This window comes from Moschus berezovskii, chromosome 2 (assembly GCF_049115385.1).
Source record: "Moschus berezovskii isolate FMDL1 chromosome 2, NW_MosBer_1.0, whole genome shotgun sequence".
Taxonomy (NCBI): Eukaryota; Metazoa; Chordata; class Mammalia; order Artiodactyla; family Moschidae; genus Moschus; species Moschus berezovskii.
Genome location: NC_142461.1, coordinates 85697206 through 85716298, shown reverse-complemented (window position 1 = coordinate 85716298; position 19093 = coordinate 85697206). Strand labels below are relative to the sequence as shown.

At 44.7% G+C, this 19093-nt stretch overlaps 2 protein-coding genes across 6 annotated transcripts in view; one reads left to right on the top strand and one right to left on the bottom strand.

Moving 5' to 3' along the window:
* Window positions 1-2356: 2356 nt before the first annotated feature.
* LOC148778558 (uncharacterized) lies at window positions 2357-4272 on the bottom strand. The gene is made up of 3 exons (XM_088829242.1): window positions 4132-4272; window positions 2600-2750; window positions 2357-2495 (listed from the first exon to the last, which is right to left on the bottom strand). The coding sequence occupies exons 1-3, from the start codon at window positions 4240-4242 to the stop codon at window positions 2440-2442; spliced, it is 318 nt and encodes a 105-aa protein (XP_088685368.1). The 5' UTR covers window positions 4243-4272; the 3' UTR covers window positions 2357-2439.
* ZEB2 (zinc finger E-box binding homeobox 2) overlaps window positions 2636-19093 on the top strand; it is a 139541-nt gene continuing 123083 nt past the window's right edge. Inside the window, exons 1-2 of one of the 5 annotated variants that reach the window (XM_055398252.2) lie at window positions 2636-2770; window positions 5307-5448. In XM_055398252.2, the coding sequence (XP_055254227.1) occupies window positions 5376-5448 (73 nt within the window). In that variant the 5' untranslated portion in view covers window positions 2636-2770; window positions 5307-5375. Of the gene's footprint in view, window positions 2771-4278; window positions 4414-4915; window positions 5068-5094; window positions 5115-5306; window positions 5449-19093 lie in introns of those variants that run through there. The other 4 variants (XM_055398253.2, XM_088829238.1, XM_055398251.2 and 1 more) reach the window with 4 other exon arrangements.

The following is a 19093-nucleotide window of genomic DNA, read 5'->3' as shown; positions in this document are numbered from 1 at the left end:
AGTGCTAAGTGTTGGGGCTGTCTCCTGCCACTCGAACAATTACTGAACCCAGAGTAATCAGATGATTAGCTGTTTTTAATGGAAATACTTCTTTTTTTTTTTTTTAGTCAGATCTTAAGTAACCTGACATTAATATACATAATAAAGACAAGTGATTTGTTAGCCGTTTGATTGGCTCCTTTGACCTAAGGTTTACACTGAGTGTATGTCTGGGCTGTAAGCTCCAATGGCTACCTGGGGTCCTCAGGTGGAGTCTTACCTGGAATTACTCCATGCCAGGAACACCTTTGTCGTGGAAATGGGAGAGGAAACGCTGAAAAGCAAACTTCTAGAGAAAGCTAGACTCAATTCTTTTTTTAAATAAAAAAGTGGGGGGAAAGTGGGAATTTTAAAAAAGGATATTAATAATAGAAGTAAATCTCAGAGGAGAAACTTGATAAGTCATATATTTAAAGAGATAGGAATATTAAAGAAATGTAAAGCATAAAACTGAGAATGTGCCTGACCCATGGTGGAAATCTTTAATTTTCTCTTTTTATTATTAAATTTTAGGCTGGTGATCTTGAATGCTCCTCTGTAAGTAAATTATCTGAGTGGGGTGGGGGAGATGATTCTCATTGTAATAAATGCTTAAGGTAGCAAAGAGGTGAGTCTGTAATCAACTGTGAAAATTTACTTCCTCACATCCTAAAGTAAGTATTGGTTGTGGTCATGCTGGGTGGCTATTGCCCCCTCCCCATCAACATACAAAATACAAAGCTGTGCACCTCTGGGAGTGTGGATGTGGCAAACCAGGCGGTGGCTATTCCCTCCTCTTGAGTGCAATTGCCAGTGACTCTTGCATTCAAAGTCTTGCTTTAGGCACACATTCAAAGTACAGTTCAAAGCAGTTTATCTCAATGTGAGTAAAAGTCTTGTGTTGGATCAGGGTGTTATTTGTTTCAGATTTCATCAGACTGAAAACAGGGGGCTGTAACATATTAACAATATTAAAGCAGAAAAAAAAAATGGCATGAGGCTATCCTTCAATCCTCTTGACACCTCCACCTTTACCTTTGCAAAGAAGTCCAAAGACTGTGGGACTGAAAGTTATTTGTGCTCTGAGGTTCTCAAGCACTTTCACTCTTTAAAAAAAAAAAAAAAAGTCTCACAGTTCTTTAAGAAATTGAGCCTGAACCACTGGAGGCTAAGAGATTTCTTCCTTTTCCGATAAATGCCTGTGCTCAGCATCCTCAAATTTGGCTGTCTTTATTTACTTCTATATTAGTTCCAATTATGTGCAGTGTAAACCAGCTTTTTGATTAACAAAACAGCAGAGCATTGGTTAAGAACACTTAAACTTCAAAAAAAATTCCCCTGGGAAGTAGGCTCTGAATTGGTTAATAATGTGCAGTACTTGCTAAATTGCTGACTTCCAGATGTGGAAAATATCTTTCTTGTTTAGGACCTATGTAACCTGATTGGATTACGACAGAAGCGTCACGTTGGAAGCTTTTGAGTGATTATTTAATTAACCATACAGTAGAAAGCTGTATTCTCCAGGAAATCCCTTCCATATTTACATAACCAATCCCTTCAGAGCAAAGGTGGAGTCTTTTCTTTTTAATTTTACTTTAATTGCAATATCAAAAAATATATACTCCAAAACTTAGACCCCATGCCGTTTAATGTCGTGCTCTTCCTTCCCTGCTAAATTCCTCTATGGCCTTTCTCCTTTTCCTCCTGCCTCCCTCCACACACTCCCTTACTTTGTAGTGAGGTCTCCTTGAGATGCAGAGAGATTCAGAGATCGGTCAACTCAGCGCTCTATGTTAATTTACTTAGAGACCCTTTTTAAAAATGCCAAACCACTTTTTAGTATTGGGATCCAATCCAGAAATTCATCACATACACACACCCCAACACACATGCCCTAAAATGCAGCTCACATACAGTAATTTTCCCCCCTCTGGCTCTGGCATCTTGAAAGAAAATAATAATAATAATACGAGAAAGGGCAAAAAATTTAGTTCCAGAAACCGTGCTGAGAAATCCACACAACTTAATGTGCATCTCAAATCTGGTTATTAGAGATATCTGTATAAGAAGAGGCGATGTGGATTGAGGAACCGGGATCTTTCCCTTTAACTTTCGCCCCTTAGAGTTCTCCAGTTCTGTGAATGGTGTGCACCGTTTTCCGCCCTGTACTCTGTAGGATTTAGTGATGAGGATAATGATGCCAAAGGCTTGACGGGGGGGGGGGGGGGGGGGGCGTGGAGAGGAGAGGGAGGGAGGGAGGGAGGGAGGCGAGAGGGAGGGAGAGAGGAAGGGAGGGAGGTGGAATTTCATTTCTTCCACTAAAGCGTTTGCGGAGACTTCAAGGTATAATCTATCCCAGATCCTTTCCCAGAGAGAAACTTGGCGATCACGTTTTCACATGATGCTCACGCTCAGGGCGCTTCAATTATCCCTCCCCACAAAGATAGGTGGCGCGTGTTTCAGGGTCTCTCTCTCTCCTACAGAAAAGAAAAAGAAAAAAATGTCATTAGAAGAGGCGTAACACGTCAGTCCGTCCCCAGGTTTGTGTTTCCTGGAGTGGCCGAAAGAGATCAGTTCTAACCTGCTCCGCAGGAATAACGGTCCTGCCTCCAGACACTCTTGGCGAGGTTTTGTACAGTTTGCTCCGGGAGCTGTTTCTTCGCTTCCACCTTTTTCTCCCCCACACTTCGCGGCTTCTTCATGCTTTTTCTTCTCACCATTTCTGGCCAAAACTACAAACAAGACTTCGCAGGTAGGTTTTTTTTCCCCCTTTTCTCTCTTTTTATTCCTTTTTGGCATGGTCACCCCCCCCACCTTCCTTTTATGATTTTCTCCTTTTAAGTGGGGATGTGAGTCCTAAGTGAGAAGGAGTGTCTGTGGGTAGGAATTTCAGGTGGGTTTAGCTCCTCTATGGCAAGCTTTCCCCAAGATTGACTTCTTCGATTTTTCTCGCACTCCCTCTGTCTCTCTCCTTCTTTTTTCTCCCCTTTTTTTCCTCCCCCAAATAATTTGCCCTGTACCTGTCCATTCAGGTAACCAAAGGTGCCTTTTACTACCCAGCCTTGGAAAAGTTTTATTGAGAACTGTATGGTTGGAATAAAAACTCTTCGAGGGGAGAGATTTTGCTCTGTTTTCATGTCTAGTTCCAATTCATTGTATTCAGCAATTAAAACTTGGCAAATACCTGTTAATAATTACAAAACTTGATGGATACAAACCTATCAAATTCGGGAGCAAGTCTTTCTCTTAGATATGGCAGTCCAACCTTTCCCACCGAAGAATGCTGTTTTCTAAGTAGAAAGTTGCCTGTTTTTGTCTGCTTAGCGAGTTTCATTTCTTTATTTCATTCTTTGTGTGTGTATGTATGTGAAGTAACACCTCACTTCTGTGATGATAAATAAAGAAGTGAAAGTCCTCATGGAACTTGAGTCGTTTACCAAAGTGTGTGTTGGGGGGTGCTCACTACAGCTGGGAAGAAAACTGCCATCAGGATGTTAGGGTTTTAAATTAAGGATAACTTTTGAAATTGTATTTCCAATGACAAAGTCATATAGAGACAGAAGATACATACACTCAAATATCCCATTCCATACTTTGGCACTGAAAAGTCGAGATAGCAGGAGTTTCCAGGAACAGGGGTGATCCCGGTTAACATGAATATGTGTGTCTCCCACCTACTTACATATTTTACATGCTCCCCCTATAATGATGAAGGTAAGATTACTAACTCCAGAGTTAGAAATAACAGGCAAAGATAAAGTTTACAGCACAAATGCCCTGTCTGTCCCTCACACACACATGCTCATAAAACTAGCAGCTTACTTTATTAAACATGTATTTATATGCAATCGTGCGTAAGTCTCAGCAGGAATACAGACAGGCCAGCTGTTTCATCCCAGACACTTGTGTGTCCATTTCTGTATTTCAGGATTTTTCCCAACAATTTCAAATCCACAGGAGAGACATGACAAAATGTGTCAAACTTAAAAGGCTGCCACTATGCCTACGTTAAATTCAAGGTGCTTTCTAAATCATCTACTTCCCCTTCTCTCTGCTCCCACCCCCCCCCCCGCCCTTACCCCTCTCAGCAAATGTGTGGAAACTGATACTCACTTTCCAGGTTTTCCGCAAAGCTTCTAGCACAGGAGACAATAGGTGCGGGGCGTGGGGACCGAGTGTACTCGGCAGAGAAAGGGTTAATGGCCCTTGTGTTACAGTTTGCATCTGTTACATCTTTTATAGCCCCCTGTTTAAACTAATCCTCGAGGCACAGCATCTTCCCAATCTCCATCGAGTTTCGGGATTCTCCTCCTCTCCTGCCTGCCTCCGAGGTTCCCCTTCTCCAAGTTTTGACAGTTTCAGCTGAAAAAATGCAGCGCCTCTCTCGATTTTTAGGTACAAAAGTTTCGAAGCCAGAAAGGATACGATCATTCAGTAGAGCTGAAAAGTATTGTCGTAGCGGTTGGACTTTCTCTTTCCTTTCTTGAGGGGAAAAAACAATTTTCTACTGGAACTATTTAAGGGAACCAGTGTGGGGGAGTATGTGTGTGAGTGAGGTGGGGGGAAATACTTAAGTAAATATTGTCAAAGTGGAGAAGGTGGCGGCGGGGGGGGGGGAGGGACAGTGTCCAAAGAGGCTTATAATTATATTTCTTATTGCGGCGTGAAACGGGAAATCCTAATTTGGGGGCGGGGGTGTGGGGGGGAGGAAGAGACAGTGTCTCGATAAACTCCGAAAGGGGAGGGGATGGGACGCGGGGCGAGTGGGCTTCCTATAATTACTATTATCAATTTGCCCGAGTGTGCTTCATCGGGGGTTGTTTCGCGTTGTTTGTTTGTTTGCTTGCTTGCTTGCTTCCTCTGGGGAATGGGGTGGGGGGTGGTGAGACAAAATGAGAGCTGAAGAAAGCTTCGCCTCACCCCAAGTTGTCGAGCCGGGCTGAGGACTTTTCGGAGGAAAGGGTCCGCCTAGCCCTGAGTCAAGCAGCCTTACTGTACCGCCGTGTGCATTCCCTCATACGGTCAGGAGTTATGACTCATTTTGAAGATGTAATTCTTGTCTCTCTGATCCCCTCGCGGGTGCAACACACCAAACAGTAACAAACACAAAGCGCCTCGGGGCCAAGGCTGGGGGCGGGGGGCGGGGAGGGGGCCGCCGAAGTTTCGCTTTGGCGTTGGGGGGCGCGGATGGGTGCTCGCCCGGGCCCTGGCCCGGCTCCCCTGGGCGGCCCGCGCGCGTTTCAATGGGCGCGGGCGATGCCCACATTGTCGCTGTGTTTGGTTGCTAGATCGAGCCTGCGTGCTGCCGAAGCAGGGCGCCGAGTCCATGCGAACTGCCATCTGATCCGCTCTTATCAATGAAGCAGCCGATCATGGCGGATGGCCCCCGGTGCAAGAGACGCAAACAAGCCAATCCCAGGAGGAAAAACGGTAAGAAGCGGCCCGAACCAAACTTTTCCGGGCCACTCTGCGGCTCCAGACCCGGGGAGAAGGAGGGGGAGAGGGAAAAGGAACCGAGGCGGCGGCGGCGGCGGCGCCCAGGGCTCGCGGGCGAGCCTCCCTCCGCGGCCGGCGCCGGAGCCCGGCGCGCGCGGCGACTGGACAGTGGGGAGTTGGGGAAGTGCCGGGCAAAGTGAGCGTCGGGCGCCGGGGGGCTCCGAGCGCCGGGGTCCGGCCGGGGCCCGGCGCCCCCACCCCTGCCGCCCCCGGCGCCCCCGCCTCCGCCCTCCCTCCGCCTCCGCCTCCCGCTCCGCGAGCGCGCGGCCCGCCGGCTCCCCGGCCGGGTTGCGGGAGCGTCCGGCCAGGGCAGGGCGGGGGGCCTGGGCGCCGGGTCGCGCAGGATTCCGGGGTGGGGGCGGGGGTGGCAGAGGGCCTGCGAGGGCGGGAGAGGGGCCCCGGGGCTGTGCCTCCGCCAGGCTGAAAGTTTCTTGCCGGAGTCGCCCGGCCGCCTCTCCGCAAGCCAAGTAACGGTCCGCGGGCAGCGGGGCCGGGCGGGCCAGGCGCGCCGGGGCCCCGGGGTGGGAGGGTCTCGGCCGGCCCCGCGCGGGGTCTGTGCGGGCGCGGGGGCGGGTGGTTCCTGTCCAGCGGGCTCTGGCCCCGCGCCGGGGGCTGGCGGAGTCCCGGAGCGCGGGGAGACTTTTCTGGGCAGTTTCGACAGGGTCAGGAGGAGTCCGTTATCCAGGCTGAGTCGAGAAGGAGGAAGGAGATGGGGGTGCAAGGGGGACGCGCAGAGCAGAGGTGGGGGATCAAAGGTGACAGCTCCGTGGGTCCATCGTAGAAAGAGTCAAGGAAGGCGCAGAGTGAGCGCGGGAGAGAGCGGAAGAGCGCGCGCGCGAGACAGACAGACCCCCTAGGTATTGCCCCCAAACAAAATCGTGGGAATAAAAGCGAAAAGTGATTGGCAAGAGCGCAGAAGGCGCCTGGGGGAGGGGAGCGAGCTGGGGACCGGAGAGGGTGCCGGGGGGTAGCTGACGGAGGATACTGAGTTGAAAAAGAAAAACCAACCCCCCAAAACAAACAAGCGAACTAGCGCCAGCTCAGACTGGGAAAGGAAACTTCTCGCTCCCCTCGGTCTCAGCCCGATCACCCGGCGCGGGGCCGCGTCGACGCTCCCGAGCTGGACGCGGGGACGCGGCGCCGGCCCCGGCCTCCGGTCTCCCGCGAGCCCAGCCCGCGCCTCGCGGGGACCGCCGGGGCCCACTTGGAACAACTTTCCTCCAGAGAAGACAATTGTGCGCCCCCGGCCTGCCCCCGAGCTGCGCGGCGCGGGAGGGGGCGGCTGGGGGCGCAGTGAGGGGCGCTGGAAGGAGAAAACACAAAGACGAGGGAGTTTTGATTAGAGACAAATGATGCTTCTCCGTGCCTCTGTCTCTCTAGGTTTCGTGTGTGCGCGCGTGTGTGCGTGTGTGTGTGTGCGTGTGTGTGTGTCTTTTGCTTGTTGTGGTGGAGGTGTCGAGCCATATGGGGGAGTGATAGAGGAATTTTAGTCAGAAACTGTTCGTTATGTTATCCTGCCTTTTCCCTTTGTGCTGCCTTTGATCTATTTGCTTGGCTTAGTATTACAAAAAAACAAGTACAATAATATATACCAAGCTGCTTCCCCAAGACCCAGTTCAGGCTGCCTCTTTTTAAGCCTCTTTCTCCCTGTCTCTTCCTCTCTCTTAATTTAATTTTTTCTTCACTTTAGTGTCTGGCATTATTTAAGGTGGTCCTTACACTGGAGACCTCCCCTTCCCCATCTCTGGGTAATTTAGTAGACACTAAAATTACACCTAATGTCCCCCCTCCTCTCTTGTGTTTCCTCTGTTCCTTTTATTAAATGTTGGTTATTGATTTTCTAAAATCAATGTCTGTTGTGGGGCTCTTCCCCCCCCTTACAAGTATCTAAAGCACATTGCTTGCTGATCAACTGGATAACAAAAGCTTTGTGTCAAGGAGGCCTTATTTTTTTTCTTATGTTAAACAGTCATTTTTTTGAGAGAGAGAGAGAAAGGAGAATAAGATTTAAAACAAGGTTCCCAGAAGTGTTCTTTTGCAGGAGAGACTATTTAGCATGTTTGTTTCTTCTTGTCTGCCTCCTCCAACCCCCTTCAGGATTTTGCCACCGTTGACCAGCCTGGTCCAGGCTGTGAGGTCAGAACAGAGCCCAGGTCTGGGAAAACAGAATGCTCCAAGCTTCCTAAGAGCCCTGGGGCGGGGATTGGCAGTGGGGAAGGTCTGCTGGGGGCTTCACAGGTGGAACAGAGTACCAGGGAGGTACTCAGCCATGGACTCTGCTTGGTGTTCAGTAACGGACCCCATTTCCCTCTGCCCAGCCACAAACTTGGGAGAAGCCCTAACACTCTGAAGTGGAAAGTTGAATTGCACATTTTAAAGGCATTTAGCCCAGACCCTGCACACTTAACAGCAATAATTATTTCCCAATAATCTGTGGGAAAACATGCTGTAAATTCGTTACTTGTCAGTGTTTTGCTTTGGGTTTAATCTGAGCAATGTCCTGCATTTGAGAAGCAGGTAGAAGAGTTTTTCCCCCTTTTTTCATTTTCTTTCTCATCAAGTACGTATCCAGTGCCTTTCCCTTTGGGAATTGCTAGGATTTATCTGAACTGAGTGGATTTTTCTTCTTTCCTGGATTCATGGAAAAGATGTCACTTTTGAGCTTGTGTCTTTGCTGATAACACTAAATATGATGATGCTTATCAAAATCATATAGAAATTCCTGGAAAGGAATAATGGCAATACTAATCATAGAAGTGGAAACTGCATGAGGAAAAAGAGAGCGAGATGGTCATCCAGGAAACTAGAATGGCACTTTATATAATTTTAATGAAGTCAACAGTGTGTATGTGGACTAAGGCGACAAAGAGATAAAACGTGTAAAGCAGTGTGTGTGTGTTTGAAAGGCTGGTCGAGAACATGGGTTAAAAGACGGTGCTGAATGCGATTATTTAAAAAGCAAAGGAGAAGGAGGCAGTGCGAGGAAAGCAAATGTAAAAGAGAGAAACAAGAGTCTAAAATCCAGCCTCCAAGATTCTCAAGCTAGCAAGATGCCTGGCAAAGACAGTGTCAGCGCCAAGTTAATCCACAGTGGACAGTCTCCTTTCCCCCACATGGAAAGGATGAAATCTCTTCCCAGAAAATAAGATGTGCAGGAGGGAAGGGGGAGAGGGGTGAGGGAGAACGAGGCAAAAAGCAAGTTGCCCGAAGACAAGAATGTGTGTCGGTTTCAAGAAAGTTCAGTCAGATGATCTTCAGTCGCCTGACTCACTTTGTAATACTTTCACTGAAGCTGGAGAGGAGGGGGAAAACCCAACCCCCACCCCTTGCAGTCCCCTGATTATACCCCACTATCTCCACACAGCCTTCGAGGCAGAAATGAGCACTTGGGAGCAGGAGGTGCCTGGCTGCTGACTGCCACTGGCCCGGCCCGGTGGTAACTTGCAAAGTTTGTTGCTTTAGCCCCCGATTTGGGCATGAGCTCCTGGGGATGCCCCAGCTACCCTCCTGCCTCCTGCAGAGCCTAGGAAGATGGGCCTGCCTCCCCAGCCCACGACCTCCCAGCGTCAGCCTCTGAAAAAATCACACAGACACAGGCACATTTTCATAAAAATCAAACCCGGAAACTCTTGTTTCAGAAAAGGGAATGAAGTTGTCTTTTAAATGAAAACTGAATTATGAGTGGTGGGGAAGAGGAAACGGAAGAAAAAAGAAAAGTTACATTTAATTTTTCTCCAAAGTTTCAGCTAAAGCATTAAGCATTGTGTAGTGAAATGGGGAAAGATTTTTACAAACACCTTTGGTCACTAATTTTCAGTGGGGAAGAAAAGGGATAAAGTTGGATGCTTTCAGGGCTTTAGATCCTAGAGGAGAAACAATGAGATGAGCAGAAATGATGATCCCTGTTTAAAATAAGCCCTCACTCCCTTAACCACTTCCTGAAAGGGAGTGGAAGTGCTAGTGATGCTGAGAGGCAGTGGAAGGCAGAGAAGTTGTTCCCGTTTCAGAGATGCTCAAATGAAAAGGAAAAGAAACGCAAGAAGCCCCTTCTTCAGGATGTGGCTCCTGTCTCTCTCGTCTCTCTTTTCAGAGAGGTGAAGTTGGGATGGGGTGAAGCTGTGAGCCAGAGCCCCTCAATACACTCTGAGGCAGGGAAGTTTCCTTCAAATTGCAGTCGGTTCAGACTTGGTGCTCCTTGCAAGTGTGGAAACCTTGTGCAAGTACCTTTCTGGTGAAGCTGATGAGGTTCCGAGGAGGTGGTTTTGCTGACTCGCAAAGCACTCAGAGGCAGTTTGTGTGGCAGGTACCATCTCTGAGGGTGTGCCCCAGATATCCATCTCCATCCTTCTGTCTCTGTGAAGAGCTTCTTTAAGTTTTGTCACGCTGCACACACACATGGCTGGGGGTTATGTATCTCGACTGATCTATTTGTTTTATTTCCATTTGAAAAAACTCAGTCAACTGGGGATAGAGACATGGCTTCCTTTATAACATAGCCACTAGCCTGCTGGTATCCATAGCGTGACTCTCCACCAGGGGTAAGGGTGGGGTAAGGATTTGAAACTTTAGGTTATTTCTCTGTTGCCACATAAAGATACATTCACGTCTTTAAGCATTTATTTCCGAATACGACTAAAGCCAAGACTGACCTTCCCCAGTAAACTGCTCTGTCATATGTTTCAGATGCTTCCTTTCTTGCTTGCTTAATTTATTCGAAGTAAAGAAAATTCTAAGAGGTTATCAAAGACCCTAATGACGTATTAAGACTTTTGCCTGGGAAAAATGTGTGTGTCTACCCTGAAGGTAGGAAAGGAGGCTGTTGCTAGCTCTCTGAGCAGTGCTGCGTTTATTCCAAGATGTGGGAGAGTCTTTTCCTTACAACAGTGTTTGTCATCTGCATTCTTCCAAGGCTTTTAAGGTGCATTTTCTTCTGTGTGAAAGAGAACGCTTTGTCCTTTTCCTCTCCAGCACCGTGGCTTCCCAAGGTAGGCACTATTTTGTGCCTGTCACAGAGAGAGGGGGTGCAGGTTTGCAATGCTCACAGACAATTGATTGTCTGCCCTAATGTGTTTCATTTACATGTTTATAACGTCAATGGTGCTGGGGTGTCCACTGTACCATTCATTCCCGCATTCCCACAAGGGGGCAATTGTCTGAATGGCCAAGTCAGACACCTTTTTGATTGCTCTTTGGTTGTCTTTTTAGAGCGAAGAGATAAAGGGGGAAAATCTGTGATGCAGAAACACTAGTTGAAAATATACAGAATTAAATGTCACCACAAAAGCAGATGTTAACATAAGCCCAAATATGCTTTTTAGCCAAGATGTGAAGGTTGAGAAAAAATAATTCAGAGCAGAGGGAAGGATGATTTAAAACCAATAAATACAGCCTTATTCCCCCTCCCTATTTCTGTTCTTTCTTTGGCAATCAGAAGATGAAATGTGATTTTCCTTTTCATTTTTAAGTCTTAAAACATCTAGGCACCTCCTCATTATTTGTATGTTTGCTATGATTTGTGAATTTTGTATATATTTACATAGCTCTGTTTATGCCAACAGCATCAGCTTACCACTTGGAAAAAAAAATCTATTGAATAACTATTTGGGCTGTCAGGAGTGTAAACTTTTAAAAAGTAAAGATCCAAGTATTTCTTCATCAGGTCTTTTTAAAAAGGCAAGCACTAATAATCAGGAGACTCTGTGGAAGTCTTTGCCTTAATAGCTGTGTGCCAAATACTTTTATCTTGGGTGACAGTCGTGTCAGAGTGAGAGCTCTCAGGAAAACTGTAACTCCTAGTTACAAAGTAAATAAAGAATTTTGTTTTAAGGTGTTCTGTACTGTTTTTATACTCTGTGTGTGTGTGTGTGTGTGTGTGTGTGTGTGTGTGGTGTTTCCTCTGAGGGAAGTGAGAGGAAAAACCATCCACGCGTGTGTGTTTTGGCTTTTCTCTTCACGGAGTTCTCCCCTATATATTAGGCATATATGTAGCACACATGAATACACCTGCTTAAAAAAAAAAAGATTTCACAGTTCAGATGGTGCAAGGCTGGTTCATTTAGGTAATACAGCTATTAGAAGTTGGTCTGATTTCGCGTGTGGTCCATAAGGAGAGAAAATACTAACTCCTGTGGCATCTGGTGGGAGGTAAACGGAGAGGGAGGGAGGACTTTTATAATTTTGAAGGAAATTAGGGAGGAAAAAAAAATCATCAGTCTTTTCACAAAGATTTTTGCCTCTCCGGGAAGACACACACAGTAGCTGCACCGTTAGCTGAACCCCTGACACGGCGGTCTTTTGAATGCCTTAGGTATGATTTCACTTTCGCTCACATCAATGCTGACCTGAATGCCTTTCATATCTGATCCGCTGTGTCTCTCCCAGTAAACATCCCCTGAGGGGAGAACAAAGAAAGGAGCTCTTCTTCTTCTTAATCACAATTCAGCCCTTTCACCGCCGGCAGGCTCCATTTGCATTCTGCCACAGAAAGCCAAGATGAAAAGAAAGAGAGGGAGAGGGAGAGGGAGAGAGAGGAGGCAGAGGGTAGTGGCTGAGTAAAATAACTGAGGTGTTTGTGGCTGTTTGTTGGGCTTTCCCTAGTTACCAGCCTTATATAGTTGATGCTTAACCAGGCCCTGTCCCTCCTGACAGGCATATAGTGTTACAAGATGGCATGTCTGTACTATTCATGGCCACCCGCTCAACACTTGAGGTAAAAAGTGTCAGGGAAGGATCAAATTCTCCCCCAGAAGCCTGTTAGACTTGGGTCAGGTGTGTGGACATCCCACTCTGGAGTGCTGCCCAGTGTGTGGCTCTTATTGTTTACCTTTAGGCCAGGGAGGTGCAGGCCCTGGGGTGGTGGGAGGGTGCGGGGGGCAAGCTGGGGAGCTCGAGAAGGGAGAGGAGGAGTCTTCAGGGGCCCTGGTCTGCTTTCAGTGATGGGTGTCTAGCCCACAGCACAAGGGAGAAGTTGCTTACACCCAGCCCGAACGCACTGATAGATCTTCAGGAAAACTGGAAAAGACTTTCCCATTTTTCCCCCTGACTTTTTATGATAATTCATATTTTCAAATGAAAGGGGAAAAAAGCCAAGAAAGAAACTCTCAAATGAGCCAAAAAGGAAAAAAAAAAATTCTCTGAAAAGAATTTTAGGGGGAAAAGTTGTTCTATTTTAAAAAGCTTTGAGGGCTGTAAAGTGCCACGTTTTTCACACCTTCTTCATACTTTTTTTTCAGATTTTTTTAGTATGTTTAACATTTGTGAGATGACAGCCTTTTTGTATCTCAAACTGGATGCTTCAAGATTTGTAGGGAGGGGTTGGTGGTATTCACGTTCTCTTGAGAGAGAAAGTTTATGCCTAAAGGGCTCCTTCTTACTGGGAACTGTTTAAACCCTTGCAGGCGGACCTGTCAGGTTTTACTGTTATTTGCCTCCATTTTCAACATGCAAAAGTAACATGCAGTTAATGGTACTGGAATGAGACCACAGCAAGAACAGAAACCTCTCGTGACAACTTTTCAGCTACATTATCTTGCTCCTAAACTGTCTTTTTTTTTTTCCTTTCTGAAACCACTTTTAAGATACCAACAGTTTTTCTTCAACAATTAGATTAAGTATATAATGTCGATGCACATGCGTACACCACACACTCAACTTTGAAAGTGCCGTCGCTTCAAACAGCAGAGTGGATAATTGGAAACCTGCGGGGAGGGGGTGTCTTCTGTGATAGTCATTGTGGCAAATTTCACTTACAAGAGCAAAACTAGCAGAGATATTAGAAGTTGTCCAGGAGCATGTGACACAGATTCCTGATTTTTTTTTTTTTCCTTTTCCCAGAAGATTTACAGAATTTACAAAAAGAGATTATCCTTACACCTTCCACCCCTCCTATCCACCCCCATGACCCAAGCAATGAAGGATTTAGGCAGATTTACTTCAGTAAACACCTTTGGACACTTGCGGGGGGGAAGTGGGAGTCTGTTTGCAAAAGGAGGCTTTTGTTAAGTGAGGTACCAGGATAATGCTTTACCAGGCAGCTGTGATATTAACCTACCCAGCAATGCAGGAACACTCTTTAACTCTTTGAGTTCCTGGCCTTTTGCGCTCAGCAGATAAAATCCTGACTCTCCAAAGACACTGAGAATCCTGGCTCTAGCAGTTTATTATTCAGACAAGTCTTATAGACGTGAAAACTGTTCAAGCTTTTAAAACAATGTGGTTTAATTAGATGAGGTGGACTTACATTGCTCATAAGCCCTCCAAATGGTGGTGTATAATTGGCAAGGGAAAAAAAAAGAGAGAGAAAGGAATCAAGGCAGCACATTAAAAATTCCAGGAAATATCTTTAGAAAAGCTATTTTCATTTCCAGCTTTTAAGATATTAGACTATGGTAGCTAGAGGGAATGAAGCAGCTGGGGCCGCTCTCTGTACTACAGAAGACACCAGAAGTTTGTGATGAAGCAAAGAGATTTCAGCTGGAAACGCTGTCAGAGGCCAGCTCGGACAGTGACATTATCACCAGTCTCACATCTTTTCGAGGGGGGAAGTGTTGCCTATCTCAAGGAGCTGGGGAGGTCATGTGAACCTCAAGAGTCAGGGGCCCAGGGAGGCTCTTGCCAACTTGAGACTTCAGACCAACCAGGGAGGCATTTCTAAGAGGAAGGAGTTAATGGTTATTTTTTGCTGGGCATAAGAATAACTTTTCAGGTGTTGCATTCGGGCTTAAATAAGATTGCCTTATTTAGTTTTGAAAAAGAGTGTAGGTGTCAACGTTCGAGCAGCCACGAATGTGTGAGAAAGTAAAGGGTATGAGACATGACAGAATTAAAGGTGTTTGCTATGTTGTTACACCGTGTGTCAGGCTGCAAGCTCCCTTTGTCACAGCCTCCTGGTGATTTGACAGTGCAGATCTACTTCCCTTCTAGGTGAGACAGCATTTTTTCACTGGAGTTATAAATATGGTACCCCCTTTGCGTTGCACCCAGTCTCCCAGATCCGTGAATCCTATTTGAAAGCATCTTGCCCTGAGACACAATGAACAAATGCTGTATACAGGGGGCTGTGCGCTCGGGGGCCGGGCATCGCCAGCATCACAGTAGCTGGCATTGACTGTTGTTTGGCAGGAAGGTCCTCTGCCAAATCATTCAATAATTAAGTTTTATGTTATTTGTATGAACGACCAAGCATGCAGTATTCCTTTTCAAATCAAAGGGAGGCTTAAAATTACTTTTTGAACACTTTCAGACCATGGTCAGGTCACAGTTTGGGGGCTGAATTAAAATGATCTCATTCATGATCTAATTGAGGTTGGCAAAACCTTAGCAGTAGCAGGAGTACATAAATATAAATCAAAGACCAAAATTTAGCAAATCATATCATTTGCTAGAAATCTGCTCATGAATTATTCTCCGATTGCCAACCCAGAAGTTAAACTTCATCTCCCCTCTGCAACAGTAACTGCGCATATTTTTTCAGGCTCCTGACAGGAAAGTTAGAGAGGCTGAAAAGAGAAAAGGGAAGGAAAATGATCAGTGTCTCATCAAATATTGTGTATTTGTGACCCAATAAAGTATGAGAGCTAATAAAGCCATGTTCATTACAGTGGAGGCTGCAGTCTTGGTTAGAAATTATGATAGGCTTCTGAAAACCAGACTTTGGAAGGGCAGGTAACAAGGACACATAAGTGATGGGGTGAGAGGGAACAAACCTCTGAGAAAGATCTGATTGAACTTTGCTTTCATTTTTCAGTTGAAGAATGTAATCATAAGGATTCCTGATTTTTTTAAAAAACAAATATAGTTCTGTTATTCATCTGAGTTGAGATTTGGAGTTGTTAGATTTAAGAGCGTGCAAACGTTGGCATATGTATTTGGTCTTCATTCTTTTCTACTTTTTAGGCATTACTATAAAATTAAAACTTCAGGTAATTTTCCATATAATCCATGGGATTCAATGTCATGTTCTAATATACGTAATCCATTTTTAGTTGTTCTTCATTTTTCTTGGTTGCTGTGTGTTATTTCAGCTTAAACCCACACACACTCTAAACTGGAAGAGACCTAATTCTGAACTTCAGTATTTGGAAGTTAAAAATTTTAAGTCCCACTTAAATGAAGATATTCTTTCAAGCAAACGATAAACACAGAACTGGTCAATTTAGAAAACTTTACTCAAAGAGCAGATATATGGAGGTGGATTTTTAAATCCTGATAATAAAGGAGAAACATTTTAAAATAATATCAGGTGAGAGAGGTGAGCGACTGTATTCTTTTGGGAATAGGTAATTGGCATTAATGATTTCCTGTGACAAAAAGGCAAACATTCTAATATTTTAAAAGTTAATGGATTCCTCCTTAACATTGCTAATATGGCAATACAGTGATTTTTTGTACTTTATATACTGTTTCATATTTCCTTTTATAACCAACTCTAGGAAAGAAAGGTACTTCTAAGAAGGTGACAGATACTCCCTCCCCAAAATAAGTAATCCATAAGAGATGAACAGATTAAGTTACCATGCTATTTAAGATTTGAGAATTTTTCTCTCTCTTAAATTAATGAATAAATTTCAAGGAATTTAGTATACAAGTGATCTCTGAATGCAGTGGATAGCTTTCACTGTTTTTTAATTAAAACTGTATTGATACTGTTTTATATATCTGAATAATTGTAATCAAGGAAACTTTGCATTTTGCTTATTCTTGGAAGTACCTAAGTTTCTATTTTAGACACAAAGCACATCAATGGAAGTGTTTCACATCATGAGATTTCTCAGTTTTAAGAGGTGAGGTTTATATATAAAGAACTCAGTAAACTGTTTTCATAATAAATAGACCCGTTAAAAGGGGGAAATCTCTAAGTAAAATGATTGTCCTCTAAAGATTTTCCATCACCTTTGCTCTGCTGATGGGAGTCTGAAAACTAAATACAGCCTATGTGCACACATACACACACACACAGATACACCCTAGGATCCCAACTCTAGGACTTTTCCTCTTTAACTATAACTCCAATCTTATAGCTTGTGAGTGAGATACACTTAAGCAAAAATAGTAGAGGTGAAGAATTAATGTAGGCTCCTGTTCAGTAGGATTTATTGTTAACAAAAAAAACAAGAAAACAGTGTTCCCTATGCCACATGACATGACTCTTACAAAACTTACTTGCACCTATTAATCTAAGCTTTAAGTGTATTATTTAGGATAAATTACAAGCTTTGTGCTTTTAAACTGTTTTCCTTTTTTCTTTAATATTATCAACCTTAACACAGATTATACTAAATTGATTGCCAATTATTATGGTTTTTAAAACAACATTCAGGAGTCCAGAATAAAGATGGTATTTTAAAGTAGTGTTTACAGTATTTAAAAGAAAGAAAGGGGGAGGGGATTAAACTATACTGAACACTTAGAAACGTGTAGAGTTTTATACTTGTGTAGATAAAGTGAGAGGTAGCCTTGCCCTGTGAAACCGAGACCGCAAATGATATGTGTCAGTAGGGTCTTTGATAGGGCTTCTGGCCACAGTGTTTTTGTGCTGTCAAACTGCTATGTTGAACAAACACCTCCTCTGGGACAAAGTGATAAATGGAGAGACAGGCTGGCTTCAGCCAGTCTCAGCAACCTCCTCCACCACACCCCCACCCCCTGGCCCACCTCCCACCTCCCACAGTCCGGCCATCCCTCCACCCTGCTTTGCCCTTTTACCTGAAATTGACAATTAGGGAGAGATGCCCAGGGCTTTTCAAGGTGTCAGCGGTGAGTAATTATTGATACTCCCCAAATCTTATGAATCAGTCCTGCGAAACTGTAGGCAAAGTCCTTTTTCTGGCAGGCTTTATCTAGTCTTTTTAAAATGGAAATGGACTGAGCTTCTAAACTTTTGCCAACTTGAACTTCTTCCACTTTTGCTTAATCATTTGAAAACCAGTCGCTTTCCTCTTGTCTTTCCCCTAGTCACTGGAGTTTTATTTTCTAATGTTCAAGCAATTACATTGTGCAACGCAAAAAAAGATTTTGCCTTAAAAAGTCCAAATGCTATTACCTCCTATTTTTCACTTTCCTGCATTCTTTTTGGACAAACACTTCAAATGTATAGCCAATTGATATTTTTCTTCCTCTCTCAGAGCCATTATTCTCTGACTAAAACTGTTTACTGGTGCCTTTGTATGTGTGTTCCCCGCCCCCCCGCCCCAATATTAAATGAATTTCCATCTTCTGCGATCTCTAAGAAATAGATAAACCATTATATTTTTTCCCAGCTCGTATTTTAAAGTGGTGATCCTGACAGCAGGACGATTATTGCACTTTATGTTTTAGTGGATGTTTGCTGTTGCTAGTTACAGCAACACTTATCATAAGACAGCAAGAAAAGAGTAGTCCCTGGTAATTAAAGTAATGAAATATTCATTTACTCTACCTTTTCTGTAGTCTCACAAATTAGGCTGCTACATTTAATGCCTGCACTGCCTCTGTTTTTATTATAATGGCAGCTTTCGCATCTGCAATTAGGACTAATTCTGACAGTTACAATTTCTGAGGGATGGTAAACAGTGAACGAGATGTGCAGCAGAGGTATTACACGTGAAAAGCCCTTGTCTCTTTAACCTTGTTGTTTTTTTTCTCGCAGAGGTTACCTTTTCCCGATGGTGCAAAATCGACTTGACATAACTGTTCATCAGTTTCAGGGTTTTCCCTGGAGGTATTTGCATCAAATCAGCCCAGTCAAGCTTCAAGTTGAAATTGGCAGGCCAGAAACTGACAGGGTAGAGACTGGGAAAGAGACAGCTAAAGTGCAGGCAGCAGCTGACGGTAGCAGAGTGACGGAGAGGGCCGGGAGAGGGGCGGAGAGCCGGAGCGCTGCCACGCCGGCGTGAGGGGGTCTCAGCGCCTGCGTGAGTCGCAGAGGAGCGCGAAAGGTCGGGGGAGTCAGCCCACCTTCAGCTGATTCTGACCACTGGGGCTCATCAACCCTGCTCCCAGGGTTCACTCTCACTTCACCTGATTGGATGCCTGAAGAGGAGTGGGCACACTTAATTAAACAGGAGGAAAGTTCTGAGGCACCTCCTTAGCACTTATTAAAGCTTGAAAGCCAAATCTCATGATCAGTGTTATAGGAGGCAAATAAGGCGGTTTGGGGTTTTTTTTCCTCCCTTAATTGTTAACTTGTAGGAAAGTTAACAATCCTTCTCTTTACCAGGTTTGGTTCCTCCGGTTCCTACTCTGAAGCAGATTAAATGTTCCCAGAGACCAGAGCTCAGGAGACTTGTCAGTTCAAAAGTTAGTGCATTTTTGTCAACAAAAACAGCCACGTAGCAAAAATTACACTTGAAGAGATACTCCTTTGAATAACACGGGGTTGCAAGTTCTCTTTGTCACATAACGCCCTCCTATCCTGATAACGGAAGAACATTTATTCAATTGTTTAAAGGCCAAAAAAACCGTGGCAAAACCTTAAAATAGCAATGACATTAAACTTCTATTTCACTATTGGGAACGTCACTTTGAGAAAAATTCTATGATTGCAAAACTTTTAAAATTGCTGTGACAAAGAAAACAAACATGAAAAGCGCTCCCTTTGCCT